At 35.7% G+C, this 14,422-nt stretch overlaps 1 protein-coding gene across 1 annotated transcript in view; it reads left to right on the forward strand.

Annotated features, from left to right (window-relative positions):
* The window catches only part of LOC150085446 (acetyl-coenzyme A synthetase, cytoplasmic-like), a 200,725-nt gene that overhangs the window by 146,731 nt on the left and 39,572 nt on the right, over nucleotides 1–14,422 (forward strand). Inside the window, exons 11-13 of the mRNA XM_090373254.1 lie at nucleotides 5,877–5,933; nucleotides 9,442–9,522; nucleotides 9,692–9,800. Of these exons, the coding sequence (XP_090229380.1) occupies nucleotides 5,877–5,933; nucleotides 9,442–9,522; nucleotides 9,692–9,800 (247 nt within the window). The remainder of the gene's footprint in view (nucleotides 1–5,876; nucleotides 5,934–9,441; nucleotides 9,523–9,691; nucleotides 9,801–14,422) is intronic.

Genomic DNA, 14,422 nt, shown 5'->3' on the forward strand with positions numbered 1-14,422 from the left:
GCTGTTTGGAAGAAAAGTAACGCTGAAAGTGAAAGAAAACCAAGTTTTTTAGATGCAGAGGAAGCAATATTTGTAATGTGCGTGTGCCAAGAGAGATTAGAAGTCAGGGTAATCCCCAAAAGAGATATATATCATTTTGCCTAGAAATTTGAGTGTCACTAAAGATAAGCATAGTTACAGAAGAATCTTTTTTGCAAGATATAAGACGACTCAGTTTTAGAAGGGTTGAAATCAACTAAGTTGTCTTTGCCCCACTGGAGAATTACCTGAAGATCGGCATTTAAGGAATTGGTAGCAGATTTTCGAGAAGTTGAACCTGATTGAACAGGGCAAGGCTTCTCAAAATGGAAAGTGGAATGCAATGTGCTATCATCGGCAAAACTATGGATAGGATTTCCAGTCAATGGAAGAAGGTTATTAATATACAAGAGGAAAAGAGTGGGGGAAAGAACTGAACCTTGGAGGACACCGGCATTAGTGGAGAAGTTAGAAGACAGAGCCATCTACCATCACCCTCAGTGAGCGATCAGAGAGAAAACTGGATAACCAATTACTAAAAACAGTTGGCAAACCATAAGATGGAAGCTTGTTTAGAAGACCTTTATGCCAAACACGATCGAAAGCCTTTGAGATGTCAAGAGCAACTACTTGTGTTTCACCGAACCTATCCATTGAATTAGTCAATAAATGGGTAACATAAGCCAAAACATCACCAGTGGATCAACACTGTCGGAATCCATACTGGCAATTGTTGATCAGATGGAAGGTTTCCAGGTAGTTTAAGAGTTGGCGGTTAATTGATTTCTCCATTACTTTAGAAAGAGTAGAAGTAATTGCAGTGGGATGATAATTGGATGAGAGGGATTTGTCACCCTTTTTAGGAACTGGCCGGATATGAGCAAATTTCCAAGCCAAAGGAAGAACACTTTTTGGAATAAGAAAGTCAAAAAAGTGGCAAAAAACAGGAGTAAGTTCAGGAGCACAGGTTTTGAGAACAAGTGGAGAAATACCATCAGGACCTGGAGCTTTCTTAGCATCAAGATTCGTCAAAATTCTTCTGACATCCTTTTGACAGAAGACCACAGGAGGCATTGAATGGAGCGTGTTAGGAATGGTGGGAGGTGTTTTACCAAGATCATTAATATATGATTTAGAAGAAAAATGGGATGCTAGCAAGTCAGCTTTATCCTTGGCTGAAGTGACAACAGAACCATCTGGTTTGGACAGAGGTGTGAGCAGAGATGGGCAAAAGTTGCAGCCAATAGCTTTGGCAAGGGACCAGAATACTTGGCTACCATTAGGGCAAGAATCAAGTTCTCTACTCTTAGCCTGTTCAAACTCTAGTTTGGACTGATTAATAACTGCTTTACAATTGTTGCAAGCTTTGGTGTAGGCAGAAAATGAAACTGAAGAATTAGAAACAACCCAATTACGATATGCAACATTCTTCTCTTGAACAGCCTTAGCATATTTATTGGAAAAACCAAGGTTTAGATAAGGGACGAGATTTTAAAGTGGAATGTGGGGTAAAGGATTCCATTTGTGCAAGAATAATTTCACTGACACGATCTGAGCAAACGTTGACTTCAGAAGTTTTGAAACAGTAATCCGACCAAGGAAAAGAAATTTCACAGGTCATCCCATTTTGCATTCATGTAATGCCAAACAACACGAGGTTGGGAATAGCCATGAGATAAAGGCTCCATTGGAGAAGAGTCACCAAGTTGTGATCTGAAGTGCCTAAAGAACCTCTCACTTCGACCGTGTACTTAGAAGGGTTATTTGTGAGAAAAAGGTCAAGCATGTTGGCTGTATGATTAGGATTGTCCGGTATTCTTGTAGGTAAATGAACAATCTGTGCAAAGTCATTAGTAATTGCAAAAGCCTCAGCATCTCGACCAGCTGGGTCTGTGTGACCAAAAAACAGAAGCCAGCTGGAGTTGTGAACATTAAAATCACCAAGGAAAATTACCTCACTGTTAGGAAAGTTGGACTGGAGAAAGTCAAGTTGCAAAGAGAGGAAGTCAAAAAGCTCCAAGTGATTAGTGGAGTTGGGAGAACGGTAGAGACAACAGATGAATTTTACACAGTGAGGTAGAGATTTTAAGCCAGAGAAGATCAAAGAGTGGATTCCAAATTGCCAAGTCTCTGACGGGGAATATCAGAACAGACACATGCACAAGTACCACCTTTGAGGCGAAAGGAATCACACAGCAAATAATTTGGGCATCTGAGATGAGCAGTAGTTGAATCAACCGATAACTGAGATTCTGTCAGAAAAAGTACATGGGGTTTGGCAGACTGCAAGTGGAAATGGACATCGTTGAGATTGGGATTGAGACCACGTATATTTGTGAAATGAATTAGGAAGTGCTTGGGAGGTTTAGATCTTTTCGCAGATAAGCTTGCTCTATTAGTTTGACAATTCATTGTGTATTCAATAGTAAGAAAAAGTGGGTGGGACATGCTGTATGAAGTAATGAAATTTTTGGATATGGCGTACACATAGTAAGAATATACCCAAATCCCTGACATAATGTGGCCTCAACAATGCTCCCGGCATACACACTACTTGGACTCCCTCCAGTCACTATCTCGCAGAGTAGAGGTAGCAAGATTATACACTAGCTGATCCAGAAGCCTCTTAGAGAGTTATCAATAGGTTCGGTCCAGTGTACTAACTAGCGGCCAGCCTGCAAACACCGTTTTAGAGCTGTACCCTCGAAATGTAAGGAATATTGGATCTCGCCACAATGTTCATCATAACCTCAAAAGTCATCAATCATATTGCATGATGGAAGAGATAGGGAAGAGTGGTCAGGAGCGGGAGTGCAGTAGCACACGCTCTTTGAGTAGACCGGGGTTCAAGCCCCTGACTGCTGCATATGGTCGATCTGCCAACCTGCACTGGACCAGCGTGGCAGATTATGGTCATTTCCCTCAGCATGAATTGTTGTGGAGGCTTCCATCCTGCAGTGGGTTGATAATGGCTGCACTTTTTTTTTCTTTTTTTTTTTACCGGAACTTAGCTCTAGAGACTGAACGTGGGTTCCACCACTTCAAGCCTCCAATAAGCAAAGTGGTGGTATTACACCGGTTGATGAGTCATCTACCACCTAGTACTGCCTGGTAACATAAGACAATCTGATTTACTGCCCCACTCTATTTCTCTGTACAGTTGTACAGAGAAAGCCTATTAAGCCTATAACATACTCCTACTCTCAATTTTGATTTTCTAATACTTATGTCACACCAAACTGACTCAACAGTGCACTGTCCACCCATGTCAACTGCTGTACTTCCTTGGATTTTGTGTTTCTTAACTAATAGCATAACCCCTCCTCCCTTCCTATCAGTGTATTTTATTTTGTTTGGAAATTCCCATGTTACATTCTGTTCTATTGAACTTGTACTTGTTAAAATCTAATTTCAAAGTTTTATTACTATTGTATAGCACACCAGGACATCCAAAAGATTTAAATCATCCAAACATTGAAGTTATGTTCCTACTGCCACAGTTGTACTGAGTTAATAAAACTTCTTTCATTCAGTCATTAGATCAAGGCATTATATCCACCTTTTAAAACTCATTCCATCAGAAAATTGTTACGATGGATTTTGGAAAAAATTGATTCTGAATCTGTTGAAGTAATGGAGGCATGGAAACATTTCTCAATTGTGGACTGTATCAGAATCATAGCTTTATCATGAAAGAAATAAAACTGTCAATGTTAAATGCATGGGGAAAAATTTATGGCCAGAGTCAGTTCATTCAGGAAGTATGATCAAACAGGCCGAAAATGAATCGGTACAATAGTAGAACTTCCTATATTGGTAGGAGGGAAAGTTTTGATGATATGACTACTGAAGCCCTCATGGGTAGCACAGTTCATAGACTCTCCCTCCTTCCCACACCAGCTGGAAAAGACCAGAGTTAGAATCCCATCGATAAAGGGAGCAATTTTTATGGATCTTTTTCACAACGTGGCTGAGTTAGTTGGGCAAGGGTAGCATGGATTTTTCTCCTAAAAACTCAGGGTTTTTCATCCAGCAAAACAGAAAATCGATCGAGAGATACTCAATTTATAGACAATATACACAGATTAACATGGCCTTAGTCACCGATGCTCCTAAAAAAAAAAATTACTGAAGACGTTCAAGAATTTCTGGTAGAAAAAGAAGCTGTTGTAGCAAATTTGGTGCAAATGGCATCAGAGTTCAAATCAATTCAGATGATGATATTGCAGATGAAAATTGTAAACTTCCAAATTTTACACTAAAAAGCATAGGGGAAGGCATAAAGTTAGCCAAGCAATTAGAATCCTATTTTTTGAATGCAGTTTCTTGAATGAAAGGAACCCCAATTTCAAAAGAGCTTCAAAAATGCTTAGTTCCATACAATGAAATTCACAAAGATTTATCAAGCAAAAGCAAATAAACCCAGATTACTGATTTTTTTTTTTTTTTTTTTAAGAAAGCAGAAGATACACGAAATCTAGAATGATGTATATTTGTTAGTTTTGTTAACGAAATAGTGTGTTTTTGTTAGCTTTTGGAACATAACTCCCCTTTTTGTACTTTTTTTTAGTCCTGTATAACACGGTTTCACACAACCTGACATTTTACAGGAACCTAATAACCGTGTTATACAATGGTTACCTGTATATTGACAAGGCTCTCATCATATACTCTCTCCTATAGTGTCTGGGCAGAATTGCAGACAATTTCAAATTCTGTTTAATCACTCTGGTATGACTTAACATTTCCTTACCATAAACTGTTAACATTTCATACCTTACATTTCTGTTGCAGATTTTCCTAATTTAAAGCAAAATTTGATATTCATTTGTTGCTCCATTGCAAAATTGTAACAATATTCAGGCTACTAACAACCTGTACCACCATCTGTTGGAGGAAGTTTGAACTACAACATACCACCTCCATTTATTTTCAAATTCATTAAACATAACCACAACAGCACCAGTCCGGAAACTTTATTGCCAAACCGTGTATGTCTCCAATGTTCATTCTAATCATTTTGACATTACATACTCTCTGGTGAGCTTAATAAAATTAATGTGTATTTTGTGATTGAAATTGATCTCTTATAGATAATTGCAGAAAAGCATCACACAGGACATAAAGTGAATAGAATATAAACTTAAGTGTAGAAAAATACTACAGTTGCATTTCAATTATATAAAAATTTCATTATGACCAAGAAGTACTGAATAATATAATTATTGTATTATTCTGTACCTGTGAACAGATTAAAATTTTGTATGACTGAACCACAGTATACTATTATTTATTTGGCTTCCCCAATGGCAAACTATTGGGAAGCAAAACTCAAGTTCCATTATTGAGAGAACTTTTCTAGACTTCTTTTCAATTAGTGATTTAGATGGTCTCAAACAGAATCATAGGTTATTCACTTGAATTCTGATTTTTCTGCCTACTTACAGAAATTCAACTTTAATTTAATATTGTATAAACTAATTTTTTTTTTGTTGGGTAGATTTCCATAGGGAAAAAATTAGGGGTGTGTGTATCATGTTTTTCTTGTATGTTCATATTTTTCTGTTTTCTTTTGTATAAACTGTAGTCTTTTCTGTTCTTATAATCCTGCACTGTGTGATCAACTTCAAAGTTGATCGTATTTACGGCTTAAAATATGTATGTTGCTTAAAATGACATTAAGAAAGTGGAGAGACATATTTCGGAATTGTAAATTGCATAAGCTTTTTTTACCTATATTTTATCTGTGTAAACTAGGCTTATTAGTTACTATACATTTAAAGTTTATAGTAATGCAGAATTCAATTAAAACTGTTATATGTATGTATGTATTCATAATTATTTCAAATTATTTACAGGGGGGAATTGTGATAACTCCCTTGCCAGGATGTACACCCATGAAACCAGGCTCAGCAGTAAGTTAAATGGACTTTCATATGGTAATGTTATTTCAATTATTATTTTTTTAAACAAATAGCATTATGCTAAACAGTATGTTAGTGTTACCATAAGTGTTGCTATTATGCTATTCATTGTACTAATTTTGTTTTCTCATTCAATTCAGTTCAGAACCTATAGTTTTACTTCAGTTTAAGCTTTTGCTCATCTTTAATGGTAATCAGTTCAGCATACAAGGTGCTGGGTTCCATGTTAGCAACCAGTTGTTACCTGCATTGAGTGCAAAACTTTCTTTTTTTTTTTTGCTTAAACTATTAAGTGAATCTATATATATCTCTCAACTATTGTTATTTGTGATTCTTTTGGTGTATCACCCAATTTGATAGACACGTTAAATTTTGAGCCAAAATCTACTGGTTGCCCTGCTATAAATACCAAAATTAGTGCACAAAAATAAAGTATTTTAAAGTGATTATTGGTGGGGGGGACATTACTGTCATGAATATGATATTTCAGTTATTATGGAATAGCATCCCATTATTTCAATAGGAAATATCCATAAATGTTACTATAAACTTCAATGAGGTTTATCTGGCTCCTGCACAGATAACTTTATGAAACCTAATAAAATTAATGGATTACTAACTAACCTGTTATTTCTTAAATTTCATTACAGTATGTTGTTTTAATGTGTATTTGACCAGATAAAAAAAACTGAAACACACTCATAAATACTTGCACTCTAAACCTCTGATTCAAGGCCCTTCCATTTCATTGACTTCAAAATTTTACATGACAACTTATGGTTAATATTAATTAAATTTCATGTATTTTGATATGTTATGATTTCAGACTGCATTTTTTAAAAAATAAAACCACTAGTTTAATTCCGAACATTATAAAAATTTGTTTTTTGTTAATGTCTTTCTGCAGGTGGAAATTAATTTCAGTCCTTCAAAAATGACAGGTACAAATTTTTTTTTTTTTTTTTTTTTTTTTTTCAAAGAGTAATATCCTATTAAATTAAGTCATTGTTTCATATAACTGATAGGTTTGTGTAATACTTCATGTCAATTTACTCATCCCCCTCTTTTGGTCTGTATATGACTGGTTTATTTTATTCTGTATAAGTACATACAAGCAAAAAAAAAAAAATTTTTTTAATTAGCACCAAGATAACTTAGGTCACGAGGTATCATTGTATTGTCTCTGTAACTAATTCTGAAATTAGTGTCTTTTGGAGGATGGGGAGAGAAGGAAAACTGAGAAACTCTGATTTCAAGAGTTATCTTTTGATTGCAAGTCCTGCTTGTTACTGAAGTCTTTGCAATCCCTGTTCGAAAAGAGCGCAATAAGTTTAGTCATTATGATTTCTGTTCTTCAAATCACTTAGCAGCAGAGGCCTAAGAAATTGGAATAAAAGTGGATTATAATATTTAAGAAAAAAAAAGTCCTCATTTTAAAACTAAAAATATCAACACTTTTTTAAAAGCAAAAGCTGTGTCATGCTCATTTAGCCACTTGATTCTCCTGAGACTGGTGCAACTGCCTTGAAAATATATTTTCATTTAATGTAACACCTCTATTTATAATACTTAATCTGAAGGAAGTCTGTTGCCCTTGTATAAATCATATGGATTTATTCTACAGATTAATTTATTGGTGTGTGTGGGTTTTTTTTTAATGTAAAACATGCTTGGAGCACTTCAACTGAGTAAATCTGATTGATCGTGAAAAATGCGATGCGGAAGTGACCATCTGCAGTTCCGCCAGAGGCATTGTATCATTGCAATTAACAATGATACAATGTTGTATTATTGCAGTCATACTCGTATGATTGCAAATAATAAAACTTGGTTATAACAAGCATGAGAATAACACGATCACGGCTGTAATGAGCTAAAAGCCATAATGATTTTAATATATGCATATTCCCATAAAATTGCTCACTGTTATAACAAGTGTACTACACAGATATACTGTGCACATTTTGGTAACTATGCAAACATTCTTAATTGCTCGGGTAGTCGAAAAAACCAATTCTTGAAATAGACAAAAATGAAAGGGGAGACTTTGCTTTTATGACCACCCACATTGGATTAGGGGCCGGTTTACAACCCAACCTTGTCCTTTCGGGAATAAGGGCACTATTGTATAGGGACTATAAATAGTGCATTGCCATTATGCTTGTAATTTCTATGGTCTCATTACCCTGTTTACAGATTGTCTTGTACATATTCACTGAACCAGAAATTTATTTCAGGACTTAAGAATTTTGGAAATGATAACTGTTCGCACGTAGATCACTTTACTGTCATTTTAAAGTAAAATCAGTTAAAAACGAACCCATCCTTCGGAAACATATCTACTAACAAAAAGTGTCTGTCAATTTGCTAAAAAATTGAAATTTGTGAATTAAAATGTGGTGCAAAAAACGTTGAAGTGTGTAACGAGTTTTCTTTGTTCTCTTCAACAGTATCGACATTGTGGAAGAATAAACATGTTTGCATATTGGCACTGGAAAAGAACATAACTGAAAAAAAAAAATTAAATTGTGAGGTTATAAACACCAATGAAGCATTGCTTCAATGGTTCACTATGCAAAGAAGTGCTGGATTTTCAATAGATGGTCCAATCTTGAAGGCTCAACTATCTTTTTATCAAGTTATTGAGATTTTTAAAAAAATATGAGATTTAACTCATCACTAATATAGTGAGTAATGGTTATAACGAGAAAATTGACGATCCCTTGATGCTTGTTATAACCAAGTTCGACTGTATTTGTATTTGTAATCTAGCATTGCAGCAATACAAGTATTGTATTGCAGTGTTAGATTACAAATTAGATTACAAGTATTGTTGCAATCACACTACTCAACAAATGGCAGGCAATGATGATCATTTATAAATGTGCATATAAAATGCAGGAAACTACACAAGTCCAGCTATTTGATCAAGGAAAGTCTCATCACCCAACAGCAAAGATTGTTGTTGTGGAGCAATAAATATCTTAGAATCGCCTTGAGGAAATTCTAAGATATTTATCGTTGGGAAAAAATGCCATAAATGGGTAATTAGGCCGTTGGCTTGGATTTTGCTAACCTCTTCCAAGCCAAGGATAGTTTCACGTAAAAACTATCCCCAGGGGCTCACATCTGGTGAGTATGGGCTTGGCATACCCAGGGTCCTGAGCTGGATATCATCATTCATCTTTTTTTTTGGTGATTCCCTTTTACTTCTGTCTCTCTCACTCTCAGGATAACTAAAATTTTTTTTGGCTGGTGTGACAAAAGCCTCAGGCTTCCTTGCACTTTTGGCTATTAATAATAATACTGCATGTGTTTGGCACACGTGCTGTTTTTTTTTTTTCCCCCTCAAGCTCTTTAGTATTTAAAGCTATTTTATTTATTTATCCCTTCTCAAAGTGATCCCCACTCACCTGGCAGAGGGCTAATATTTTTAGTAGTTAATTCTGTATACATTTTTAAAGCATGGCCTAAATAAATTTTTTTCCCCCCTTCATAGACATTTCCATTTTTTGGAGTCATCCCAGCTTTATTAAATGAAGATGGAAAAGAGATTAAAGGTCCTGGAGAAGGATATTTGGTAAGAGCTTTAATTTTAGAATAAAATAAACCAGCAAAATTTCTTTTGTGATTTCCCAATAGTCATTTCTGTGCTAAGTAATTTGTTTTTACAGTTATAATTGATATATTTGAAATTTCTGTTATTAATATGATCAGTAAACAAGTTAAAAAATACAAATCATGGATAGGTTTTTAGACAGCCATGGCCTGGAATAATGAGAACTGTGTTTGGGAACCATGAACGTTTTGTATCTACATACTTCCATAAGTTTAATGGTTACTATTGTACTGGAGATGGTAAGTTACTTATGTAATTTAAATAAAACTCCATAGTAATTTTAAATTTAATTTTTAATTAGCTTGAATTTTTTGTATATTTTTCATAAAAAAAAAAGCTGATTGTTTTGTGGAACTGTTTTTCTTTTTGTATACCTTAACTTGAATTACTTAAAATACAGAATATTTTTAAGACTGATTAATGCGTCGACAATATTGCCCATCTTAGGGGCAACTTAACAGTTAAGTTCAATGATAAGTCCATCCCACACTTCACTTATTGAAAATACCTGAGCATTATTATTGATAATAAGCTCTCCTTTTTGGTCACACATGAAGACAAAAAAAAAAATGTCATAGTTCTAGTAACGTGGATTATCAGATTAGATTGGGGCTTAAAGTGGAAAGCCTTCATGGCCTTTTATGTCTCTTCATGCCAGTCATCACATATGGTGCTGGGGTTTGGTTCAAGTGCCTGAAAATTTCATCATTTGAAGAAACATGGAGATCATTCAATAGCTGATCTTGTTAATCATTACCAGAGCATGCAGAATGTCCATAAGTTATCTTCCTCTTAATACTGTCTTAGGAAAATATCCCCATGTACTTCTTAGAAATTGCCATCAACCTGATAAGGCAAAACCTGAACATTATTGGCAGGCAAAATGGATTACCTCCTCTAAAGCTCTTGCAATCAAAAAATTTTATTCTTGATGTCTGTGCAGGGGATCCTAAGAAGAAACCTTGGCTTTTCACTTGGTCTCCAGGTTACCTTCTTTGCTGGACATGATCCCTCTAAAGAGAAACTCTTCTCTTTGGACCTTGCAGATAGCCCTCACTGCTTCCTGCAGAAGCATAGAAGATTGCTGCCACATCCTCTACTATTGTGAGCACTAACAACAACCAGATATACACTTTCAACCAGTATTAATAATTTTCCCAGAGAAGATTGTCAATACCAATTGCAGATACTTCCGCCTACCAAAATTTTCTCCAAATTTGCAAGCAGTCTTACGACGCCTCAACTATCTCACCATCCAAGGTACCGTTGTCACCTAGTGCCCTCAGCACTTTCTACTTTGCCCCTGCCACTATTCTTCTCCCAACTGCCTCATCAATTCTGTGCTATACTGAACCCACCCTTAGTGTGGGGATATGTTGGCACAAAGGACATCTGTGCTCCATGCCGGATTTCCTTGTTGATATGGGGTCCTATCCTGCTACTGTAGAATAAATTGCTAATTCCTTTCTCTAGAATAGTTGTCTTGTCAGTATTGTTATGTAGCAACACCTGACCACTCTTGTCCCATTTGACATGGCTATCTATACCCTTATTCCCATCCAGGCTTGGCTTGTCTGCTTTGGCACCCAGCTATCAACATTTCCCTCACTCAATTTTTCCATTTTCCAATTTTTCCATTTGTCAATTTTTCCCCTTGGGGATCACCCCCAGGAGTGATGTGTTGCAAGAGGTATCAAACAGTTTTGTGGATAGGACAGAAGTTCTGGTTTTTCAAGAAAGGGCTAGCTATCCACCTGTAATTTTCAATGTCTGTATTGACAAGAAAATATTCTTGAAAAACCAGAACTTCTGTCCTATCCACAAAAGAACTGTTTGATACCTCTTAATCAGTTTAACACAAAGGTAAAAACTCAGTGTTTTTAGTTTGTCAAATGTATCGGCAAGGATCCCCTTGTGAATTTTAATCACTAGACATAAAGTTGATGAATCTCTGAAGTTTATCTCAAGTCGTTTTTGTGTGTGTGTGTGGGTGGGTGGCTTCAAAGCTTTAAATCCAGGAAGAAACATCAATTTTAGAGCATAATTCAGAGAATCTCATCAGCACTTTGCCTTGACTCAACCATCTTTTGGTGTGAAAAAAAGTCTGCAGTCATAGTTGCTACCTATTTTATTGTAAATCTGCTGGGAAAAGTCTTGTATTTAAGCACTAGATTTCACATAATTGATTTTTATTAGTGTTTAAAAACATCTGTTTTGCAGGAATGTTTTTCACAGCTAAATTTTTCCCTGTGGAGTACCCTGTGACTACTTGAACAAGAAAGGTGTGCTGCTGCCTTGATTGAAATAGGACCCTGCATACCTTAGCACCAACAGTACAGATGTTAATACACTTCTTCCAGTCAAGTTCATGAGCACAAAAAAACTGTCAATTTTTTCAAAAATATCAGCTCCTGTTATAGTGGTTTTCAAATCATCACAGATAAGTATGTCTTTGCCCAGCTCTCTATTATACAAGTATCAAACAAATGCTAACAGCACACTAGGCTACTGACATCAGTGCTCTCATCGAATTGCAGGTAAAATAAGGCAACAACTTAAATCTTCAAATGAGTTCATTGAGAAGATCGACTGAGCAAAGTAAAATTCTTCTTTTTACAGTGTCATTAGAGAGCAGCACCTGTTTTATTTTTGCTGATTTGTTAGGTCCAAATATTGTTTTGCACAGGTCAACAGTGCATGGCATTATCAAACTTTCACCAATAGTATTGGACTCTCCTTGGCAAGCAATGCAATAGCCCACTTTCATTGAGGCTTCTAATAATTTTTTTTAAACCCAAAAATATAGATTTCACTAACAGTCTTTATGTAATACTTATTTTTCTCTTTGAAATAAGCAATGGACTTACCATTCAAGTCTTGAGTTCTTTCAAAATGTCTCAACAACAGAGTTTCATACAGTTATTGCTGAGTTTCCATTCACATATTAAACATGGGGATTTGATTCTGCTCATCACCACAACAATAGAAGCCATAATTCAAATATTAATTAGATAATGTAATTTTTTTTGGTTCTTATCTGGAGCTGATTTGCTTGTAGACAGACTTGGTGAATGGTCATGATTACGCTCTCCACTTGGTCTGTTGTATTGAGGTGTTCTTCACTCATCTTTGCATCTTTTCTAGGATTTTTACCAGGAAATTTTGAATCTGTAGAAGAACTTTCTCTTTGTTCCTCTTACTAAAAATTTATCCACGATTGGATGGAGTGAAAGAAAAAAAAAATTAAGTTTTTTTTTTTTTTTTTTTATGAAAACCCCAAACATGAAAGGTATCAAAACCTATAGTACTTAGTACCATGCATGGGTTGAAGGAGAAGTATGGGGGGAGGGGGATGCCGGAAACTTTGCTCTAGAGACTAAACATGGGTTTCACCACTTCAAGCCTCTAATAAGCAAAGTGGTGGTATTTCACCGGTTGATGAAAGTCATCTACCACCTATTGTCAGAAAAACCGTTGCATTGCTCCAGCACAAACTCTCAACACAAAGCATTTCTGGGACTTGTGTATATTGTACATCCATATTTTTAAGAGGGGGAAATAGCTAAAAATTGGCTGTATGTTCAGCTTGGTATATTCAGTTGCATAGTAATTTTCATAAACAATAGGACTCATCAGTCAATAATTACTGTAAACACCCAGTTTCTCCCCTCAGCTGGAGATGCAGTAAAAGAGTATCTCAGTGGAACACTAAAAATAGCTACCTCTGGAGGAGAACAGCTATATTCTCCTCCAGTCAAGTGTTGTACATTGTTTACAAAGTAAATTTTTGTAAACAACAGCAAATGACATCCCCTTTCGTTAACTAGAAGTTACACTTAGGATAGCAAAAACTGCTAAGGGCTAAACTAGACAAAAATACTCTGGAAAGTGATTTATAAAGTGAAAGCGCATGATTTCACTTTAGCACTATGATAGGCCAGACAGTTTAGTTTTGATTTTGTTTTCTCAAAATACGATAAATCCTACAGCATTATAAATAAATACACAGTAAAATCAGTAAAATTTCACAATTAATTGATACATATTTTACTAAACTATGCACATGAAAATCCACCATTTTGGATGCAGTGCCTGAGGTACCCCTGATTGAGAACCACAGACTTAAACAATACTTCAAATTCATTAGCTTTATTTACTGTACTGCTAGCATTAGTGTAAAAGCAAGTATGCATGCCTGTTTTTGCTCTTGTTAACTCCTAAAACAGCCCATATATCTGCTTCTTATGTGAGAACCCCCAACAGCAGCAGCTTTTGATCCCCCACCTTGCCAGATTGCTACATGTTTTAGTAGTGCAAGAATTTTGCCTCTGCTTGTGGCTGCCATCAAGCTATTAGTCTTATTTATTCCCCCACTACCACCAAACTAGCAGTTTTCCTATACATCTAACACTTCTTTGATATCATTAGCAAATATTCTTGCACCCCTTCTATTTAAATATACCCCATCTATATAAAAACAGTCTCCTGTTAACAAACACAGACCATGCTGACAAAAATTCTATTCTCCTATGAGTCTTGTGCAATTGCTCTAGGGCCAATCGATTGAAAAAGCTCATCGTTTATTCTTGTTTATCGTATTTGGGAAAAATTCAGACTATCAAATTTTTAACCCTAACTAGCTTTTTCTTGGCATTGCCTTATACCTGTTAAGTAAACCTAAGATTTCCTATTCTTAATTTCATTAGTACTAACTTCTACAACATCATTACTGTTTACTGTTTGAGATATATACACTGGTCTTATTCCACCTATCCTTTTTACATAGCTTTTGACTGTCAGTAGTCACCAGTGGTAGCTAATTCCTGTAGGACCAATCCTTTCTGCTATTAGGGATTCTGCT

This window comes from Mastigoproctus giganteus, chromosome 5 (assembly GCF_048544385.1).
Source record: "Mastigoproctus giganteus isolate SK-2022 chromosome 5, ASM4854438v1, whole genome shotgun sequence".
NCBI lineage: Eukaryota > Metazoa > Arthropoda > Arachnida > Uropygi > Thelyphonidae > Mastigoproctus > Mastigoproctus giganteus.